This window comes from Pelodiscus sinensis, chromosome 31 (assembly GCF_049634645.1).
Source record: "Pelodiscus sinensis isolate JC-2024 chromosome 31, ASM4963464v1, whole genome shotgun sequence".
Lineage (NCBI taxonomy): Eukaryota > Metazoa > Chordata > Testudines > Trionychidae > Pelodiscus > Pelodiscus sinensis.
This window is the reverse complement of record NC_134741.1, coordinates 8,726,965-8,747,449: the sequence shown is the minus strand read 5'-3', so window position 1 is coordinate 8,747,449 and position 20,485 is coordinate 8,726,965. Positions and strand designations below refer to the sequence as shown.

The following is a 20,485-nucleotide window of genomic DNA, read 5'->3' as shown; positions in this document are numbered from 1 at the left end:
TGGAAGCCAAGCTGGTACATTTTCAGGGTCCATGTGTGCAGGGTCACGCACCTTGCTAATTATCCTTTGGTTTAGTATATTTCTTCCATAATTTAAATTGCATGTGTGGGTGTGTAAAACTCTCAATAACTCATGGGTGCCATGTAGGCACACATCTGAACAAGCGCACAGAATGTCACTGTTTGTGCACAAGAAAAAACTCACTCCACTCATGGATGGAAAATCTTAGGACTACTGGTTGAAGGCTCTAGCTGGGGCTGTGATCTTAAAGATGGAGGGGACTGACATATAGGCCACTGAAGCTTTCCCCACAGTCAGAGCAGCTGAATAGTTCTCTCTCATCTGTAGATTGTCTTATGTTTAACACACATGAGGACAAGGGGGGATCCAGTAGATACAGTGTACTTAGATTTCCAAAAAAGCCTTTAACAAGGACCATCACAAAAGGCTCTTGTGTAAATTAAGTTATTATGGGATAACCAGGAAGATCCTTCCATGGATTGAGAAATGGTTAAGACAGGAAACAAAGGGTAGGAATAAACGGTAAATTTTCAGAATGGAGAGGTGTAACCAGTGGTGTTCCCCCAGAGTCAGTCCTAGGACCAATCCTATTCAACTTAATAAATGATTTAGAGAAATGGGTGAGCAGTGAGGTAGCCAAGTTTGCGGACGTTACTAAACTGTTCAAGATAGTCAAAACCAAAGCAGGCTATGAAGAACTTCAAAAAAAGATCTCACCAAACTGAGTGACTGGACAACAAAATGGCAAATGAAATTTAATGTGGATAAGTGTAAAGTTATGCACATTGGAAAAAATAAACCTAAGTATACATACAATATGATGGGGGCTAATTTAGCTACAACTAATCAGGAAAGAGATCTTGGAGTTATCGTGGATAGTTCTCTGAAAATGTCCACAGTGTGCAGCGGCAGTCAAAAAACCAAATAGGATGTTAGGAATTATTAAAAAGGGGACAGAAAATAAGATGAAGAATATCTTACTGCCCGTATATAAATCTACAGCACACTCACATCCTGAATACTGTGTACAGATGTGGTCTCCTCACCTCAAAAAAGATATTTTGGCATTAAAATAGTTCAGAAAAGAGCAACTAAAATGATTAGAGGTTTGGAATGGGTCCCATATGAGGAGAGGCTAAAGAGACTGAGACTTTTCAGTTCAGAAAGAAGGGACTGAGGGGGATACGATAGAGGTATATAAAATCATGAGTGGTGGGGAGAGGGTGAATAAAGAAAAACTATTTACTTGTTCCTATAATAAGAACTAGAGGACACCAAATGAAATTAATGGGTAGCAGGTTTAAAACTAATAATAGAAAGTTCTTCACACATCACACAGTCAACTTGTGGTACTCCTTGCCAGAGAAGGCTGTGAAGGCTAGGACTATAACAGGGGTTAAAAAAGAGCTACATAAAATCATGGAGATTAGGTCTATAAAACGGTATTAGTGAGGGGGTAAGGAATGGTGCCCCTCGCCTCTGTTTGTCAAAGGCTGGAGAAGGATGGCAGGAGACAAATTGCTTGATCATCGTCTTCGGTCCACTGCCTCAGGGGCATCTGGTACTGGCCACTGTTGGAAGACAGGATACTACGCTAGATGGACCTTTGGTCTGACCCAGTATGGCCATTCTTATGTTAAAGTCTGACCTGTGTTTGAAGCCTTGTCTGCAATCAAAGTTGTTATGAGGAGACTCTCTTGTATGTTTTATCTGATGGTTAGTAAGGCAGGAGCACCGACTATAGCTTTCCCTGCAGTCAGAGCAGGTAAGGGTAGCTCTCACGTGTGGTTTCTCCTATGTCTAATAAGGTGTGAACGTCTACTGAAGCTTTTCCCACAGTCAGAGCAATTGAAAGGTTTCTCCCCTGTGTGGGTCCTCCTATGTGTAACAAGGTTTGACCTCTTCTTGAAGCTTTTCCCACAGTCAGAGCAATTGAAAGGTTTCTCACCTGTGTGGGTCCTCCTATGGATAACAAGCTCTGAACTTGTACTGAAACTTTTCTCGCAGTCAGAGCAATGGAAAGGTTTCTCTCCTGTGTGTCTCCTCCTATGTATAACAAGGTTTGACCTCTTCTTGAAGCTTTTCCCACAGTCAGAGCAATTGAAAGGTTTCTCACCTGTGTGGGTCCTCCTATGGATAACAAGCTCTGAACTTGTACGGAAACTTTTCTCGCAGTCAGAGCAATTGAAAGGTTTCTCTCCTGTGTGGGTTCTCCTATGTCTAACAAGGTGTGACTTCTCATTGAAGCTTTTCCCGCAGTCAAAGCAAGTGAAAGGTTTCTCTCTTGTGTGGGTTCTCCTATGTCTAACAAGGTGTGACTTCTTATTGAAGCGTTTCCTGCAGTCAAAGCAAGTGAAAGGTTTGTCTCCTGAGTGGGTCTTCCTATGGTTAACAAGGTGTGAATTCTGACGGAAGCTTTTCCCACAGTCAGAGCAGTTGAAGGGTTTCTCCCCTGTATGGGCTCTCCTATGTGAAACAAGGTGTGAGCTCCTCAGAAAGCTTTTCCCACAGTCAGAGCAATTGAAAGGTTTGTCTCCTGTGTGGGTTCTCCTATGTCTAACAAGGTGTGACTTCTCATTGAAGCTTTTCCCGCAGTCAAAGCAATTGAAAGGTTTGTCTCCTGTGTGGGTCCTCCTATGTCTTACAAGGTGATCGCTTCTACTGAAGCTTTTCCCACAGTCAGAACAGTTATGGGGTGTCTCTCTTATATGTAGTATCTGATGGTTTGTAAAGTGCAAGTGCTGACTGAAGCTTTTCCCAGAGTCGGAGCACTTGAAGGGCTTCTCTCCTGTGTGGGCTCTTTGATGTTCAATAGGAGTTTCACAGTCACTACAATTGCAGGGTGACTGTTGATGGGGGATTTTCTGTGGAATGGTTTCTGTGTTTCTTTTCTCCCCTTGGCTCCTGTGACTGGATTTATCCTGTCCCCCTCCTGGATGATTTCCATGCTGCCTTTCTGGGCTATGCTGACTCTCGCAAGTCTCTCTCTGCTCACGTATCTGGGAAACATGCCCTTCAGGTCTTTCCAGTAACATCCCACATGGAGACACTTGCTCCGATCCCTCCTGCTGCACAAGATCATAGTTCTCGGTCAGCATCCCATCACCTGTTGGGATAGAGAAATAATCCAGACAGGAGTTATTGTCTATGATGAGCTGAAAGAAAACTCTAAAAGAGGAATAGAAAAGGGGACACACGCTCAAATAATGATTGAATGAGATGAGTTCACCCTCCTTCTTCACAACTCTTCCACAGAAGAGAAAACCCAGCCTTTCCTCATCCACCATGCTCTGGCTCAAGTTGAAGACAGACTGAAGAGTGAGATAGACTACATGAAAACACACAAGTTACACCTGCTATAAGCTGGTTTCTGAGGCAATTTAACTGATTGCTCACCTGTGTGGATGCCACTGATGATCTCCCCTTCCTCACAGCTCTGGTGATCTGGGACCTGCAACTCCTCCTCTCTCTCCACCCAGGAGATCACATGAACTTCAGAGAGTGGAAATCCTGTTTGCAGAGTAATTAATCAAGTGCTGATCTTGTTCATTAAGGTCTCTGCCATTCCTGCTTCCAGAGTCAGGATCTGAGTCACCCATCCAGAGAGGCTCCTTTCCAAGAGCCCAGGACACACACACACACACACCTGCAGTAAAGGTGCATCCCCTCCCCCCACCTTGAGAATGGCCCAGCTCTTTCCCCAGGGGAGCTGAGCACTCTGCTGCACTCTCTAGGGTACAACTCAGTCCCCCTCAAAGCCCATTCCATCCCCCCCATCTCAGGGCAGGACAGGGACATACTGCTCAGAAGGGGAGTTCTAGGGAGGGCTGGCAGGTCTGACACCAAGGCCCCCAGACAGGGCTCAGACTGTAGCGGCCACATGCCAGGTCACTAGGACTTGGAGAGGAAGGACTAGCTCTAGCTCCCCAAGGCTCTGTCCACAAAGCTCCTGGCGGGTGGGCTGGGCTCCCCCTGCTCTTTGGCTCAGATGTTCTACTTGAGCCAGAAGGAGGCAGAGCAAGTTGTCTGAGCAGCTAAGTGAATCTTTGGCAGGCTGCTTCAGGCCTGACTCCTGATCCCAACTACCTGTGTCTGGGTGGGCCTTGCTAGCTGCCTACAACAGTTGCCTTTCCCGCACCTGCTCAGGGTGGCGCTAGGCTTCTCCAGCGACCAGCCAGGGTGGAGCTGGACCATGCTGCTTCTCTGATGCTTGTGGCTGTTACTCAGCTCCCTGTCTGTAGCCTCAGTTCTATGCTGCCAGCAGCAGCCTTTGTGTCGTTTCCCAGTCTGCCTCTTCTAGTGAGCCTGGCCTTTGATTTGGGGCCGCTCCAGGGAGGCACAGAATCTACCACATTTGCACCTTGTGAGCGCCTTCCCCTCAGCTTTGCCTCCACCCCTTCTCGGACCTGCATTTAGTGTTCAGAAGAGCCACAATAGAGATCATTGTGCTACCACTGTCACACAATCGCAAGATAGCTTGTGCGAAGTGTGCTGTGTGACGAGTCAATGGGAAAATTCTGATCTGATGACTAGGATTATCTTGTTTATGTCCATTATTTTTGAACTAAAACAAGCCAGGCTTTGGCAGAATGGTGGAGCACTGGTACCAACTAACCAAGAAATCACATTCCTGAGCAGGAGGAAGGCAATCAACACACCGCTCTCTGCAGTAACTGCAAACACACAGTCCTAACAGATAGCTCACTGACCCTTGTGCACAAGAGCGGGATGAAGGGATAATGGATATGGATGTTTTGTTCAAACAAACAGGCAGAAGGCCAAGTTGGGTGGCAACACATGGAACTCAACATGCATTTTATTTTGTTCAATATGAGAGGAGAAGTCACAGGAAGGGCATGTTGATGCTGGCTGAGGGGCAGTGTTCTAGCTGCTGACTGAGCTGGTACCATTATTGGGTTGGGACAAGTCTCATTATACCTGTGCCTGATGAGCTGGGACACTAGCACCCTGCACCTTTCACAATAAACCTGGCCGAGTGCCTTAGCCTCCGAATGGAGCATGGGTCTTTCTTAGCGGCAACCCTGTGGTGTGCTGCATGGATAAGCTGCACGCTCTGCCAGTGCCGCTGGCATCAAGGCTCCAGAAAGATCCGCCCTGAACAGCTGTATCAACGCTCTGTGGCGCTAGCAGCAATTCTAATGGTACTGCAGTCACTGCGGGAAACAAAATTATCAATCACAGCAGCACCTTGGAACTTTGGTGTAAATCAGGACCACACTGTGCTATCGGGATGCTCATATGGAGCTAAGTATCACCCCTCTTTAGTGTTGGTATCCTTCCCAGCCCTGAGAAACAGGGACACTCTATAAAAACTAGTAAAGAGAGAGGTGACTGCACACAGAGAGTCTAAAGGGACTTGATCAAGGTCACACAGGAGGACTGTGACAGGCAGAGAACTGAACACAGGTCTCCTGAGCATGAAGCCAGACATTCACACAGGAAGAAAAAGTTCGTACCCGAACTTATAAAAATACAAGACAGATGACATGATTTATCTCCACTGAACAGAGAGGCAAGTGAGCCCGAGAGAGAATGAAGCTGAACTTTTGAAAGGAGACCCAGCCTGTGCCTGAAATGCAAGGGGAGCTCTGCTCACGTTTCTCTACTACAGAGCTACCTCGGACAAAATACTCGCAGAGCGTGAACTGCCTCAACCACCCTCCCTCAGCCCCAGCATCCAGCCCCTCCCACTGACAAGTACCAGCATGTCACAGAGATTAGTTACAGGCAGGGAAGGACTCTGGGAACCGCGCCCTCCTTTCAGTGCCTGAGCACTCTGCCACATGGGGATCCTGCAGCCATTAACAGCAGACAGACCCAGACCCAGACCCAGACCTCTGGTACCTGCTGTTCCTGCCTGAGCCCTTCCACTCACACCTCTGGTCAAAGCACAAGATGTGCAAGATAGGGGGGAAGTGGAACGGGACCTGAACCTGCCTTCCCTGGGAGGGGTCACGGAGGGGACAGTCTTTCACACAAGAGCCAGGATTATTGGGGCAGATATTCCTGACATTGGGGGCAGAGGCAATGAATAACCCTAAACCAAACCCAACCCAGATGCTCCAGAGCCCACCCAGCTGCTGTTACCCAAAGGGACAGGAATCCTTACTCAGCCAGTTCACAGCCTCATAATTCTCCTGCATCACATCCCTGCAGAGGGCTCTCTGGCCTGGGTCCAGCAGAGCCCATTCCTCCTCAGAGAAATACACAGCCACCTCCTCAAAGCTCACCGGCTCCACCACAGCCATTTCCTGTCCCTGGCTCTGCAGGCCCGGGGCTGAGCTGGAGACAAACATGGGTGTTCTGCAGCCTGGTAGGGGGAGAAGAGGGAGACATTTCAGAAGGGGCTTTAATCCTTTCCACATCCCCATTCTGCACAGACTCTGTCCATGGTGACACACATGCTAGATTCTGCCATTGTGGGCAAAAGTTTTAGTCTAGATATTCCATAAACAGCACACAGGAGTTAGATCCCAAATACACATTCATTTCTGTCTGTACCTGGCATAAGTTACAACATTACTGCCTCTGCCACAATGGAATTTAGTTCACAGCACCCAGTGTTTCTGATAACAAGCCACATATTCATCTGCCTGAATATGGACATAGGTTAAACGCAGGCTGCTGTATTTAAAACCCCTACTCTTCATTCACAGATTTGCAGCACAAACTTTGCTCTCTCATCTGACAGAGACATTATAAACCCTTTCCACAACAGAGAGTCAGTGAAGTTAACACCACCATTCAGATGCTTATTATTAAACACGTGTGCTGAGTGTTTCCAGGGTGAGATCTTAACATTCATGAATTAATGGCATCAGAAGATATCCTCAGTCATGCAGTCTGACCCCCTCAGTGGCACAAGCCATTTACACTTATTCCAGTTACCCAGGCACAAAGCTCTGTTTCCCCACAGTGTATTTTCTAGAAAGTCCTCCAGTGACTTGAAGACATCAAGAGATGGAGAATCCACCAGTTCTTTGCTCATTTGTTTCAGCAGCAAATCCTCTTCCCTATCAACCATTTATGACCCTTCTAGCCTGAAATAGTCTGGCTTCAGCTTTCACTTATTGGCTCTCGCTGAGCCTTATCCAGTCAATGGTGTGGGCAATACATTTTGATGGGGGGGCCAAATGGAAAGTGGCTGAGAGCTGCACGCTTCCATGACATTAATGCAGGAAATGCAGGGTCTGGGATGGACATTGGGAGAAGGAAGCAATCTTGGGATAACGGTGTGGGATGCAGGACAGGTAGAGGAGTCTAAGAGAGAGTTTGAGTGAAGGAGGCAGGCTGTGATCTAGGACGCTGGATTAGCCAACTACGCATTAGATATTAAAAGCAACTTTAATTTAGATAAGTGGCTGAGTGGACAAGTAAGGGACTGTGGGTTTCTGACCACTGAGAGCTCTTGCATATATAGCTGCAGGAGGAGGACAGAGTTTGGGTATGCAAAGCAGAGGGTAGGGGTGGGGAGCAGAGATTAGGAGGGGAAGGGAGAGGTTGGGGTGGCAGAGGCAAGCTCTGGACAGGAGACTTATCTGAGTGACTCCTGGCCAGAGGCCAAGCACCTCAGGAAGGCAGGGAGCCTGCCCGACCCTCTCACAGGCTGCAGGGCCATGTGGGTGTGTGAATAATTATGACCCAGAGGGAAGGGGGCACAGTGCTTTGTTTCTGGCCAGAAACTGGCCAGTGATATTGTCCTGGGGGTGGAAGCAGCACCTGAAGCCTTCCCTCCTCCCCTCCAGACTCTCAGTAGCTTTCTGATAGAAATGTAGCCGTGTTAGTCTGGTGTAGCTGAAACAAAATACAGGACTATGTAGCACTTTAAAGACTAACAAGATGGTTTATTAGATTATGCGCTTTCGTGGGCCAGACCCACTTCCTCAGATCAAATAAACTATTTTCTTCCACTATTTGATCTGAGGAAGTGGGTCTGGCCCACGAAAGCTCCGTAGCTTTCTGAGTGACTTGAGATGGGGAGTGGCATCTGTGGGCTGGATCCAATGGCTTGGTAGGATGGATCCGACCCATGGGGTGTATTTTACCCAGGCCTGCACTAGACGTAACAGCCCTTGGGGATCCAGCAGTTTCTTGCCTTGAACGAACTGATATAGTGGAAGCAAGGCAGCTCTCAGCCTATTTATTGCTTGAAACCAACCCCATATTGAAATTGACTAAGCAGTGAAATCTCAACTTGAATGTGCTGTCCCCTGTGCGCTTTAACTTCACCCCTTTAGCATCACAAACTCATAGACCAGTGTTTCTCCAAGTGTCCACAGGTCCCCATGCAGCACCCCTGGGGCTCCTCACTGATCAGTGGCTGAGATTTAGGGCTGTGCTCGCCATGGTCACTGGGTCTGGTTGGTAACTTCAATGACAATCCCATGAAAATGTTTTCACTGGAATTTTCTCATCATTTAAAGAATCTCCACCTGCAAACTCACCCTGTCTGAAAGCTCCCAGGGATTTTCCTCTTGCTCTCTCCAGTGCAGAGGGCAGAGTGTCTGGTGGGGGAAGGGATAAGAGAGGTGAGACTCCAGGCTCTCCTATTTATAACAATGTCCCCTCTCTGAACTCTGCGTTTCACTTGTATCAGAGACCAGACAGAGACACACTCAGGAACTGAGTATGAAACAGTCTGAAACTTTCATTCCTTCTCTCACTCAGGCACCTCCCAGCAATGGAACCAACATCCCCGCAACCTGTCCCAGGAGAGACAAGCTGTAAGTGAGATTTACTTTTCCCTCCTCACCCCCTCCCACTTGGCTTCTCATTCACTTACTGCCTCTTATCATAACCTGGAGCTGTGGTGGTGGAACACGTGGTCATCACAGTAACTTTAGCCATTTTGATCTCTGAATGGGAGGTTCAGAGTTTGCAAACCCCTGGCTCTATCTGCAAGCAGTTGGGTCTCTTCGCTCAGTGTCTCTAAGGAGAGCAGTGTGATGGGACCATCATTCTCCATGTGGGAATTGAGGCAGGGGAAGGTTGGCTTCATAGGCCAGATTCAATGGTCTCAGATACTTGAACCACTTTCCCCTAATCCATCCCTTCTAGGTACCTTTGAACTCCCTCAGAGTCTCCGACAGACCAATCATTCTCTGGGAGAAACCTCTGACTTGTTCTTCTAGTTCAGGAGAAATCTCTTCCGGCAGCTGGAACTGCCCCGTCTCACACCTGGACAGAAACAATTCCATGTGATTGTATTTCATTTGCTGCTAAGTTCTGGCTAGTGAGTCTCAGCCCTAATAGGCCTGGAGTCAGAATTCCTCCAATTTTCCCAGCAACACAGTCCATGGCCATGCAACCTTCCCCTGAAAGGTCCCATTGCTATTCTTCACTTCTGTCCTGGGGAGACTAGCTGGGGGACAAAAGGGGAATTGAGTCTTCATGGCTAACTCACTCCTTGGCCTCTAGGCGTTGAGGGACAGGAGGTTCCCAGGTGAAGGGCTGAAGGAATCTGTCCAGTAGGGACTAGACTGAGACACCAGCTCCTCCATCCCCAGCTCCTTCCACATAGGTCTCCAAACAGCCCTCAGGTGGGACAGACTCTTGGTCCTTGCTGCCCTGGTCTGAATGTGCCCAGTGCACAGCAGTGACAGGCCCATGTTCCACCCCACAGTCCCCAGGGAGGTGACAGCTCCAGGAAACACTTGAAGTCAGACTGTGCCCTGAATGGGGAATTCCAGAGTCTGCTGTGTGAGGGTGAGACCCTCAGAATTAAATGAGTCAGAGATATTCGTGTCTAACATTTGGCTCTTAGAGCCCTGTGGAGATGTGGTGCTAACTTCAGCTCCAAGCTCTTTCCCTGTGCTGTGCAGCGTGAGGGGAGTGAGAGCCACATACCTACTCAGGGTGCTCCTGATGTCCTAGAAAAAAGACACAGAAAAGACTCTCAGTCCCATTGGACACACACAGGGGACATCAGGGAAGGGATTTTGCAAACAGGGGAAGAGAGCCCCTGCCCTGACCCCAAGAACATGGATCCCCTGAGTGAATGGGGCTTTACAATCTCTATTAGCTCTGTGCCTGTAACTTTACAAAGCACGGCAGTTACTCACATGGCAGCAATGCACATGGAGTTACACCAAGATCTGACAGCTGGACCTCAGCACTTGTGATTCAGGAGCCTCCCTTCCCTGTGTGGGGAGCTGAGACGTTTCTCCCTCAGTCTCACCTGCACGAATTCACTCGCTGGCTTCTGACACTTCCCCTCCAGGTCACTGATCCCCTTGCTGAGATGGGAAATCTGTGCAGAGAGTTTCCTGACAGTGTCAGTCTGGAGCCTCCCAATCTCCTCGTCCAGCTTCTCCAGCTGGGCCAGCAGAAGTCGTTCTTGTTCCTCCAGGAACTGACGCAGCTGCTGAAACTCGGCCACAATCCTCTGCCTCTCTGCTTGGGTCCATTTCTGTATGGAAACAGGGAAAGGGTTGGTCAAGGGCATGAAAGGAGCCCAGGATCCTTTCATGGAGAGCTGAGTGCGCGGTAGGGAGAATTTCTTGGAAAACCCTAAAATGTGTGACATTTGACTCTACTTTGTGGTTAGTAGGCAGAGGTAGCTCTCCCAGCATCTCCTTTGGCCTGTGTCCCTCTGAAAGGGATGTTCCCATGTCTGTCATGGGCAGCTTCTTTTGTTATTCATGGGCTCTGGAAATTCGGACCCTGAGCAGCACGAGGCAGGACTTAGCACCACTCTGACAGAGATACCCAGGAAGGAAACAGGAGGAAACGTTAATACACCAAGTGAGCAGACAACCCTTTAGGGGGACACTCAGCTCCCTTGGGGAGGATTTCTGGGAAAGCTACAAAGGCTGGACATTAACTCATGTGCTGACATGGATGCTCAGGGCCTGTCTACACATGGATCTCACCCTGCAATCCACAATCCAGAAGAAACACAAACAAGCCCAACCTCAGCAAGGCCACACAGGAGTCTGCCTCCTAACAACCCTCCCACTGCCAGTCCCTGCTGTTTCAAACCACAGGCACCTACCAGATACTCCTGGCGTGTCCCTTCTGCTGTTGTTTTCCTTCCCAGCACCTTTTCTCTCTCTTCCCTCAGAGTCTTCAAATGGACTTCCAGTTTTTCCTGAAGAAACAGATAAGCATGAGGGCAAACCCCATCAGATGTCAGGAGCCCATTTGTCTGCCTTTAAGAGAGTCCCAGTTTTATAATATAATGCAGATTGCCTATCTCCTAGAACTGGAAGGGACCTTGGAAAGTCATCGAGTCCAGTCTGCTGCCTTCACAGCAGGACCAAGTACCACCACTGACAAATTTTTGTCCCAAATGGCCTCTGAAAGGAGCGAACTAACAACCCTGGGTTTAGCAGGCCAATGCTCAAACCACTGAACTATCCCTCCCCCCTATGCAGAGCTCTGCCCCTGCCTAGCAGGGACTCAGCCCTGGACATGGGTTTGTCCATAGAAAAAGACACAGGAGGAGACTGCGGATGCAGCAGGACACTTGTGAAGGCAGAGGAAGGATCAGTGGTGGCACCTTTATAAAGAATGATGCAGGTGGGGATTAGAGAGGTAAAAGTGGTCAACAATACTAATCATGTAACCGATTACAATTTTATCAGTGACAGGAGTTTTTTAACCTGCTGACTGGCAGGGCTGGTAGCGGAAATGGGCTCTCCTGGGCCGGGGATCTCTCTTAAGGTCTGCCGGGGTTGGCCACAAGGACTGCTGGGAACTCCCAGCAGCTGCAGACTGACGTTAGCTGCCAGAGGAAAGCAGGCACTGGTGGGGCAGTGGGGAGTTTAACCAGTAACTGGCACCGATAAGCATTAGCTCTTCAGTTAACCAGTTTGAACTCTTGCTACAATCCAGTTGAATCCTAGTTGTGTCTGGCATGGACCTGCACTTCCTGAAGTCCTGCTATGGGTGGAGTGAAGGCCCTCGGGGCCCCGCACAGCATCCAGCCCAGCAACCTCCTGTGATCTAAACCTCTCTGATTGTTAACACCTTCCCTTGTGCAGACACCCCTCCTGTCACCAGTGAGGGCTGGGTTTCAGGATTCAGAGCCTCAGAGAAACATTTCCCACATCAGGTATCTTATGTAAACTGCCACAAAGGCAGAGAATTTACTTTTTACAGCATCTCTTGCAGGTTTTACAGAGCTGTGACACAATTGTGCCCGGTAACTGTCAGTGAAATAATGCTGTAATTAAAATGCACTGGACAGTAACTTTGTACCTTGTACGCCTGGGCAGCTTCCTGTTTGGATACCACCATGTGAGCCTGGGATCTGTCACACACCACACAGATGGGAGTTTGATCCTCTTCACAGAACAGCGTCAGAGCCTCCTGGTGCTCCCCACACACCCCGTCCCATCTTGCTCTCTGTGCTGCCTGGAAACTCAGCGGCTTGGCTAGTTCCACCACGTTTGCCAGCTGCCGGTTGGGCCGGAGGGGTCCCTGCTGCTCAGTGTCTCTGCCCTGAGGGCTGAGGGGGGCCTGGCAGGAATTGTGCCCACACTGCAGAGCGACAGGGGCTGTGAAATCCTCCAGACAGACGGGACGCGGCGCTTCCTCCCGGACACTTTCCACGGGGCTCTCTGCAGCCATGGCTGCCTCTGGGCTGGGGGACCGGGGCCGGGTCACTGTCCTGAGCTCAGCAGTGGGGGGGGGGGCAGGTCCGGGGGGGAGGAGAGGGGGGGTCTGAGGCACCAGCACTGAGGATACAAAAAAAATCAAAAATAAAAACCAAAAAAGTCCCCCAAAGCTTCACTCACCTCCCCCCCCCCCCCCCGGGCCCCTCAGCCCCCTGCCCCAGCCAGACCCCCCCCCCGGTCTCTGGGCCCCTCCCCACCCTGTGTTTAAACCCCCCCCCGCACACTCTGCAGCCCCCTCACAGCCCCGCCCCCCGCAGACACCCCGAGCCCGGCAGGAGCATCAGGAAGCCCGAGGGGGGGGGGGCACGCGCGGGTTGAGTGTTTGTGACGCGCCAATTCCCCGCCCGCTCCCTCCCGCTGGGCTGCGGCCTCCCCCGCAGCGAGTAACGGCGCCAACGGCCCCTCACAACGGCTCCCACCTCAGGGCGCGCGGCGCGTGACGCTGCTGCAGGCCGCTGCGAGGTGGGCGGGGCCTGAGCACGGTCGGGAACGCGCTGAAAACCCGGCCACGGGGCTCAGAATGGGGCGGGCCCGGTCAGACCGCGCATGCGCAGCGGGTCAGTAATTCCGATCAGAATCCAGCGCCCGGGCTTAGCTCAGACCGAGAGATGCCTGGCCACGCCCCCAGGCCCCGGGCAGATGCTGCTTCCGCTGCTGGGCGCCGGGCCGGGGCGATGCGCTGCCCTTTCCCACGGGTCCGATCTCCCCCGAGTCCCATGCGCCCCCTCGCAGCCTGACACCCGGCAGCGCCCCCCTCCCCCGCCGCGGTGCAACCCCCGCCCCTCCCCCCGCCCCTCCACTGTCTCTGCATCCCGGCGCCCCCAGCGCTCCCCGTGCAGCCACTGGCCGCAGCTGGGGCCCAACGGACCCCGCCCCCACTGTGACGTTGCTTGCTCCGCCCCTTGCTCTCGCTCCGATTGACAGGGGTTCCCCGGGCTGTCACGCCCCAGTGACGCACAATTGCCCGCCCCATGGCCGCATCATCAGTGACATGAATTGCCCCGCCCCTTGCTCTGACGGGGATTCCCCTGGCCCCGCTGTCCCGCCGGGAGTGACGGGGCTGCCCAGAGACACTGAGGGCGGGGCAGGGATTCGGTTGGGGGCGGGGCCGGGGCTCCAAGAACCAATCAGAGCGCGGAGCCCAGTGACGCGCTGCTGCCGCCTGCTCCCCTCGGGCGCGAGACACGGACCCGCCTCTCGGGCCACTGGGGCGGGAGCGCGCGGACTCGGCCGGGCTCGGGCCCCAGAACGTGTCACCTGCGGGGGGGGGCGCCGGGTCCTCGCCCTGGGCAGGCAGCTCCCGCCCCCCCCCCCCGCCGCTGGGCTCTGTTTGCAGTACGCTGGGAACGGGCCGCAGGGGGCGGGTCACTGGGGATCCCTGTTCTGTTCCCTCCCCCTGGGGCACCCGCACTGGGCACGGGGCTGGGGGGGCCTTTGTCTGACCCGGCCTGGCCGCTCCTGTGCGGGACCCGTAAAGTCATTAACATCGGCAGCGCTAGTGACACTGAGGCTCCTTTAGAACGAGCCAGAGCAGCCTGAGCGCACGTCAGGATCGGGCCCCGGAAACATGGATTCCAGCTGGAATAAGCGTTTGGCCTGAGAATTGAATGTCACTGGGCTTGGAGGGAGCAGATGCCAGCGAACCTCGATTTCACTGTCCGCTCACAAACCGAGGGAAAAAATCTTTCCCTTCATAGTAACGGAAAGTTCCACACAGGCCCAGGAAGAGCCGGGCTGCTTGAGAATTTCTTATGGTTGAAGGACTTTCACTTAGTCTGTTTTGAGAGTCACATTGACAATTTGTGGTTTAATAATAAAGATTTTCCTCTTTGAATCTCAGTGTCTGTCACTGAATAGCAACTATCTGAGCCAAGTACTGCCTGCCCCTCCCCCTAGCATTTCCCACTGCTGTGAAAATTGAACATGGTAAAACTGCAACTGAAAGCATGTAACTAGATACACATAAATAATCAACTGTTACTTTATCTGTCAACATCACAAGTCAAACACAATGAATTCTTCACAAGCCTCATCCTCACTGCTTACGCACACAGGTCTGGGAACTGATCAGCCCAGCATGGTGGATTCTGGGGTCCATGTGATGCCACAGGGCTCCTCCACACCAGCACAAGGGCGGGTGCCAGGGCCACAACCAGAGTGTGGGACGTTTCTCACCAAAGCCTCCAGGGCTGGGCTGTCGCCTGCTGGCTCTTCCCCTTCCAGGAAACAGCTCCAGGGAGGGGAACAGCCAGTTGTTGCTGGAGGCAGGTAGAGCCTGAGCTCAGAAAATTGAAACTGATGCTGTTCCCCAGACCAGAAGGATCCCTAGCCACAGTGAGCCTGTACAAAGCCTGCAGAGGAAGCATCTTGTTCTGTCTGCCTGGAGGGTTTCACAGCCCCTGTCACTCTGGAGTGTGGGCACAATTTCTGCCAGGCCTGCATCAGCCAGTGCTGGGAGCAACCCGGCCCAGCCACCTCCTGCCTGCAGTGCAGGGATCCTGTGCAGCAGGGACCCCTCCAACCAGTGAAGGAAGCAGGAGGGGACGGGCTGTGCGAGGAGCATCAGGAGGTGCTGAAACTGTTCTGTGAGGAGGATCAAGCCCCCATCTGCGTGATGTGTGACAGGTCCCAGATGCACTGCACGCACACGGCGCTGTCCATAGCGGAGGCTGCCCAGGAGTACAAGGTAGGGAGCTGCTGCCCTGTCTGCTGGGGAATTATTCTGGGTTTTAGTCACTGGCTAATTTCCCTGACTCTTCCCTTGCCCCGTGCAACTCAACAGCCAGCTAAAGCCTGCCTGGCCTGGGACAGGCTGTAACCAAAGAAATCAAATGGGAGGTGGACCCAATCAATGTCAGGCTGGCCTCTGGGAATGTGCTGCCTTCAGACTGGAGAAGGGGGGGTTACAAGTGGCTGGTGTTACAGATTTGATGACTAGAGATTGTTTTTATTACTTGTATTTGCATCACAGTCGCCCTCACAGACCCCATGTGAGATCCGGGCTTTATGCAAAACACAGCCAGGGACAGTCCATGCCCTGAGCAGTTTATAGTCTAGAGATAGACAAAAGGTGAAGAGGGGAACTGAGGCACAAAGCAGGGGAGTTAATCACCCAGTAGGTCAGTGGCTGAGCTCAGCACAGAATCCCAGTTTCTTCAGACGTAGTCCATGGTCCTAACCACTAGGCCATGCTGCCACCTCAACCACATCATGAAATGTGTCAGTTAGGTGGGAAAGGCACCTTGTTCCAGGCCCAGCAGGGACAGAAGGTTTCCCACTGGGATGCTGAACTCCTGGGCTGATCCATGAGGGGTTAAACTCAGATGCTGCGGCCAGCACTAGAGGAGGTTGCTGGACTGGATGTGGGACCCCGAGTGCCTTGAGTCCACCCACCATAGGGCTTCAGGCAGCGCAGGGTCTTGCCAGGCACCACTGGGATCAGACTGGGATGGAGCAAAACTACCCCCAGGCTGGAGCTGCCCGGTGCCGGTCTGACCTGTGCCAGTGGGTATCTGGGCACGGACCAGCCAGTGAGGCTCCCTTAGTCCCACCAGGCAGCCAGTGGGAATCTCCCAGAATGCACTGCTTCCGGGAGCTGTACTAGGGACTGGGGCAAACCCCAACCGTCCTGAACAGAAATCAGCCTGTTTAATTAGGGAGTCACTGACCCATCCCCAAAGCACAGGACATGCCCACGCCTGCCTGTTGGGCCCTCCCTCACCGCTTGGTCGGCCTCTGTGGGCCTGTCCCTGCCTCTGTCAGACCATCCCCACCTACGTCATTCTGTGTGGAGGTGCCACCCCCTCCTGCTGCAGCCTCAGTCTCCTCCTGTCCCTTTCTCACCAGACAAAGCCACGGCCAGGGCTGAGTCCCCACCAGGCAGGGACAGAGCCCCACAGAACTGGGACTGTGCAGACAAATGGCCCCCCCAGGCCCTCAGACGGTGGGGAGGGGGGGGAGAGACAAAGGACAACTTCCCTGGGGTCTGCTGATTAAATCACTGCTGCAGTGCGCTGGGTGGCTGTGAGGGCTGCCGGGGGTGGGAGGAGGGTGGGGGGGCAGGGAAGGGGACATGGTTCAGCGCGCTCCATGTGGTGCTGAGGGCTGACTGCCCCCATCCCTGCCCCTTCCGCCTGAGGCCCTTCCCCTCCAGGGAGGGTGGAGCCTCCCCCACTCCCTCCACTTTACCGAGCAGCAGCCCAGTGATGCTCTTGCTCCTCTGAGCCTCCCTGTAACTAATGGGCTTGCCCTGGTGCTTAGCCCAGCTCTGTCCTACCAGCGCAGTCCCCAGGCCTCAGGGCTGAGCTCCCAGCCCCTGTTTAAACCCTGGTGGCTCCTGGGATTGGCATTACTTAGGCTATGTCTGCACTGCAGGCTTCATGCGCAAGAAGATTTTTGCAGAAGAGATCTTCCGCAAAAACGTCTTGTGCAAGAACGCGTCCACCCTGCAAAAGCTCATCGGAAGAGCGATGCACTTTTGTGCAAGAGAGCATCCAGACTGCATGGACACTCTCTTGCAAGAAAGCTCTGATTGCTATTCACAGAATAGCCTGTGCTTTTTTCCAGTAGCACTTTTTGCACAAAAAACCCTGTTGCCCATCCACACACACCTTTTTGCACAAGAACTCTTGCACAAAAAGGAGTTATTCCTCATAGAAAGAGGAATACCTATGCCACAAAAAGCTCTCTGTTCTGCTGATCTGCTGCACATTTTCTTGCACAAAAATGCTCTTGATGTTAGGATGCTCTGTGCGCTTTTGTTAAAACAGCAAATGCTGATCCGATAGCTAGTCGACTAGTTGATTTCCACCCCCCCATCAGACAGAGGCAGCAAAGGGCAGAAGAAGGGGTACTTGGAAGCGGCAGTGCCACACAGCTGAGCCTGGGATCAGCTGTGCAGCACTGCTGCTTTGAAACACCATGGCGGCGTTCAAAGGGGCAGCGCTGCACAGCTGATCCCAGCTTGGCATTTCAAAGGGGCAGCACTGCACAGCTGATCCCAGCTTGGCATTTCAAAGGGGCAGCGCTGCACAGCGGATCCCAGCTTGGCATTTCAAAGGGGCAGTGCTGCACAGCGGATCCCAGGCTCAGCTGTGTGGTGCAGTGTATGTGGAGCCTGGGGTCAGCTGAGGACTTCCCAGCTGAGCCGGCTCCACATGACATTTCAAAGCGGCAGTGCAGCATGGAGCCCAGGATCAGCGGGGACTCTGACTCCCACTGGGGATTCTTGTGCATTTCAAAGCTGGTACCCACACGCAGCCCGGAGTCAGCGGGACTTCCCGCTGGCCCTGGGCTGCATGCGGAATTCTGCATTCCTCCTTTGAAATGTACAAGGAGGAATAGGAAAGTGTATATCAACTAGTCAAGTAGTCAATGGAAATTCCATCGACTACTTGACTAGTCAATTAATCGCTAGTTAACATCCTCAGTTTCGCCATGATCTTGGGTTGCTGGATTAGATTCATATCTGCACAGGCCCTGAGCTTCCATGTGAGGGGATGAGTTCATATCCAGCCTTTGTGGCTTTCCCATAAATCCTCCTCCAGTTACCTGAATGTCCCGGGGAAGGGCTGTCTGATGGGTCTACTCATTTCCAGCTAATGGGTTTGCTTCTGTCCTCTCCCTGGGTATCTGTGTCAGTGTGGGGCCAAGCAGTGTTCCCAGTACACTGAGTGCTTGGGCGGCAGCTCAGGAGAGTTTCAGATGCTCCCCAGCTAATTGGCAGAATGTCAACAGCTAGGTGTTTCAGCTGGTGGTGCATATTTACACTTGCCTCAGTGCACATAGAAAAAATATTCCACACATTGATGAAGAAGTTTAAAGAGAATCTGGGTGTTAAGTCCTGCCCCCTACTGCTCTGGATGTGAATTCCCAGAGCCCATGGATAACAAAAGATGCTGCCCATGACAGACACGGGGGTCTCCCTTTCAGAGGGACACAGGGGCCAAAGGGAAAACTGACCCACAGGGTAGAGTCAAATGTCAGAAATCTGAGGGTTTTCCAAGAAGTTCTCTTTGCTGCACACTCAGATCCCCACGAAAGGGCCCCGGGCTCCATCCATGCCCCTGACCAGCCCTTTCCCCATTTTCATACAGAAACAGACACAAGCCGAGAGGCAGAAGATTGTGGCCGAGTTCCAGCAGCTGCGACAGTTCCTGGAGGAACAAGAGCGACTCCTGCTGGCCCAGCTGGAGCAGTTGGATGAGGAAACCGGGAGGCTCCAGATTGACACTGTCAGGAAACTCTCCGCACAGATTTCCCATCTCAGCGATCAGATCAGTGAGCTGGAGGGGAAGTGTCAGAAGCCAGCGAGTGAATTCCTGCAGGTGAGACTGAGGGAGAAACGTCCCAGCTCCCCACTCAGGGAAGGGAGGCTCCTGAATCACAAGCGCTGGGGTCCAGCTGTCAGATCTGGGTGTAACTCGGCGGGTGCTTTGCTGCCATGTGAGTGACTCGTGTGCTTTGCAGAGTCACAGGCACAGAGCTACTAGAGATGGCAAAGCCCCATTCGCTCAGGGGATCCATGTTCCTGGGGCCAGGGCAGGGCCCCTTGTTCCCATGTTTGCAAAATTCTTTCACTGAGTCCCTTGTGTGTGCCCAATGGGACTGAGATTCTTTTCTCTCTCTCCTCCAGGACGTCAGAAGCACCCTGAGCAGGTAGGTGTCTCTCGCTCCCCTCACACTGCACAGTGCAGGGAAAGGGCTTGGAGCTGATGTTGGCACCACATCTCCCCAGGGCCCTGCAGCCAGATGTGAGGGGAAGGCCACAGGCTGGGCACAAATCTCTGATCAGCGTCAGCCTGCGGCTCTCCCCTGGCCCAGCAGACTCTGGAATTCCCCATTCAGGGCACAGTCTGAGCTCAAGTGTTTCCTGGAGCTGTCACCTCCCTGGGGACTGGCTGCCTCAGGGCTGTGGGGTGGGACATGGGCCTGTCACTGCCGGGCACTGGGCACATTCAGCCCAGGGCAGCAGGGACCCAGAGTCTGTCCCACCCGAGGGCTGTTTGGAGACCTGTGGGAATGGGCTGGGGAGGGGGGAGCTGGTGTCTCAGTCGAGTCCCTAGTGGGCAGATTCCTACAGCCCTTCCCCTGGGAACCTCCTGCCCCTTAGCGCCTGGAGGCCAAGGGGTGAGTTGGCTAGAGAGACTCAGTTCCCCTTCTGTCCCCCAGCTGGTCTCCCCAGGCCAGAGCTGCAGACTGTTCATGGGACCTTTGAGGGGATGTTGCAGGGCCAAGGGCTGCGCTGCCCCTGCTCTGGGGCTGTGAGAACTGGAGGATTCGAACTCCAGGCCCAGCAGAGCAGCGACTCACTGGCCAGAGCTGGGGAACTGAGTCACTCGGTGCACTGTCCCCATGTGACGTTGTCTATCCCCAGGTGTGAGATGGGGCCGTTCCAGCCGCCAGAGGAGATTTCTCCTGAATTGGACGAGCGAGTCAGGGGTATCTCCCGGCAAACGACTGCGCTGTCGGAGACGCTGAGGGAGTTCACAGGTACCGAGAAGGGACGGGGAGGGGAGAGTGAGTGAAGCGTCTGAGGCCATGGAAAGAGACCGATGGTGGTTATTTAGTTCCTCATTAGATTAAACTTCTGTTGATTGTGAGGTGAGAATGGCACCCACTTGCCATCCCAGACACTCAGGTTGATTAATTGAAACTTATTTGTTCCAAAAGCTACTTTGTAATTACAGCTACTGTTAGAGCACAAAATGGCCGACACACAGACAGAAACACGCCCAGCTCCGTGCTGCTCTCTGCGGAGACGCTGAGTACACAGACCCCACGGCTCACAGGTAGAGCCAGGAGTTTGCAAACTCTGAACCGCT

The 20,485-nt window shown here is 52.7% G+C and overlaps 2 protein-coding genes across 3 annotated transcripts; one reads left to right on the top strand and one right to left on the bottom strand.

Annotated features, from left to right (window-relative positions):
- Window positions 1-763: 763 nt before the first annotated feature.
- On the bottom strand, window positions 764-12,843 carry LOC142821536 (zinc finger protein RFP-like). Of its 2 annotated transcripts, XM_075912766.1 has the most exons (9): window positions 12,244-12,843; window positions 11,036-11,131; window positions 10,220-10,450; window positions 9,889-9,911; window positions 9,104-9,219; window positions 8,487-8,546; window positions 6,273-6,352; window positions 3,418-3,531; window positions 2,991-3,127 (listed from the first exon to the last, which is right to left on the bottom strand). In XM_075912766.1, exons 1-8 carry the CDS (start codon window positions 12,613-12,615, stop codon window positions 3,505-3,507), a joined length of 1,005 nt encoding a protein of 334 aa, XP_075768881.1. In that variant the 5' UTR covers window positions 12,616-12,843; the 3' UTR covers window positions 2,991-3,127; window positions 3,418-3,504. The 2 variants fall into 2 exon arrangements, with proteins under 2 accessions (XP_075768880.1, XP_075768881.1); XM_075912765.1 differs by lacking the exons at window positions 8,487-8,546; window positions 9,104-9,219; window positions 9,889-9,911; ... (1 more) ...; window positions 11,036-11,131; window positions 12,244-12,843 and having other exon boundaries at window positions 764-3,127; window positions 6,273-7,899.
- Window positions 12,844-14,952: 2,109 nt separating this feature from the next.
- LOC142821556 (E3 ubiquitin-protein ligase TRIM15-like) lies at window positions 14,953-20,322 on the top strand. Its single transcript, XM_075912818.1, has 4 exons — window positions 14,953-15,348; window positions 18,758-18,988; window positions 19,297-19,319; window positions 20,038-20,322. The coding sequence occupies exons 1-4, from the start codon at window positions 15,277-15,279 to the stop codon at window positions 20,186-20,188; spliced, it is 477 nt and encodes a 158-aa protein (XP_075768933.1). The 5' UTR covers window positions 14,953-15,276; the 3' UTR covers window positions 20,189-20,322.
- The last annotated feature ends 163 nt before the right edge of the window (window positions 20,323-20,485 follow it).

Bases quoted from the DNA above. Each gene is read 5' to 3' on its own strand.
- LOC142821536 (XM_075912765.1), bottom strand. From the start codon at position 6,378: ATGTCTCCCTCTTCTCCCCCTACCAGGCTGCAGAACACCCATGTTTGT. The intron at 3,532-6,272 runs GTGAGCTTTGAG...CTCTGCAAACAG, and splicing joins AAATGGCTGTGGTGGAGCCG to GATTTCCACTCTCTGAAGTT. The intron at 3,128-3,417 runs GTGAGCAATCAG...CTATCCCAACAG, and splicing joins CATCAGTGGCATCCACACAG to GTGATGGGATGCTGACCGAG.
- LOC142821556 (XM_075912818.1), top strand. From the start codon at position 15,277: ATGTGTGACAGGTCCCAGATGCACTGCACGCACACGGCGCTGTCCATA. The intron at 15,349-18,757 runs GTAGGGAGCTGC...ATTTTCATACAG, and splicing joins AGGCTGCCCAGGAGTACAAG to AAACAGACACAAGCCGAGAG. The intron at 19,320-20,037 runs GTAGGTGTCTCT...GTCTATCCCCAG, and splicing joins GTCAGAAGCACCCTGAGCAG to GTGTGAGATGGGGCCGTTCC.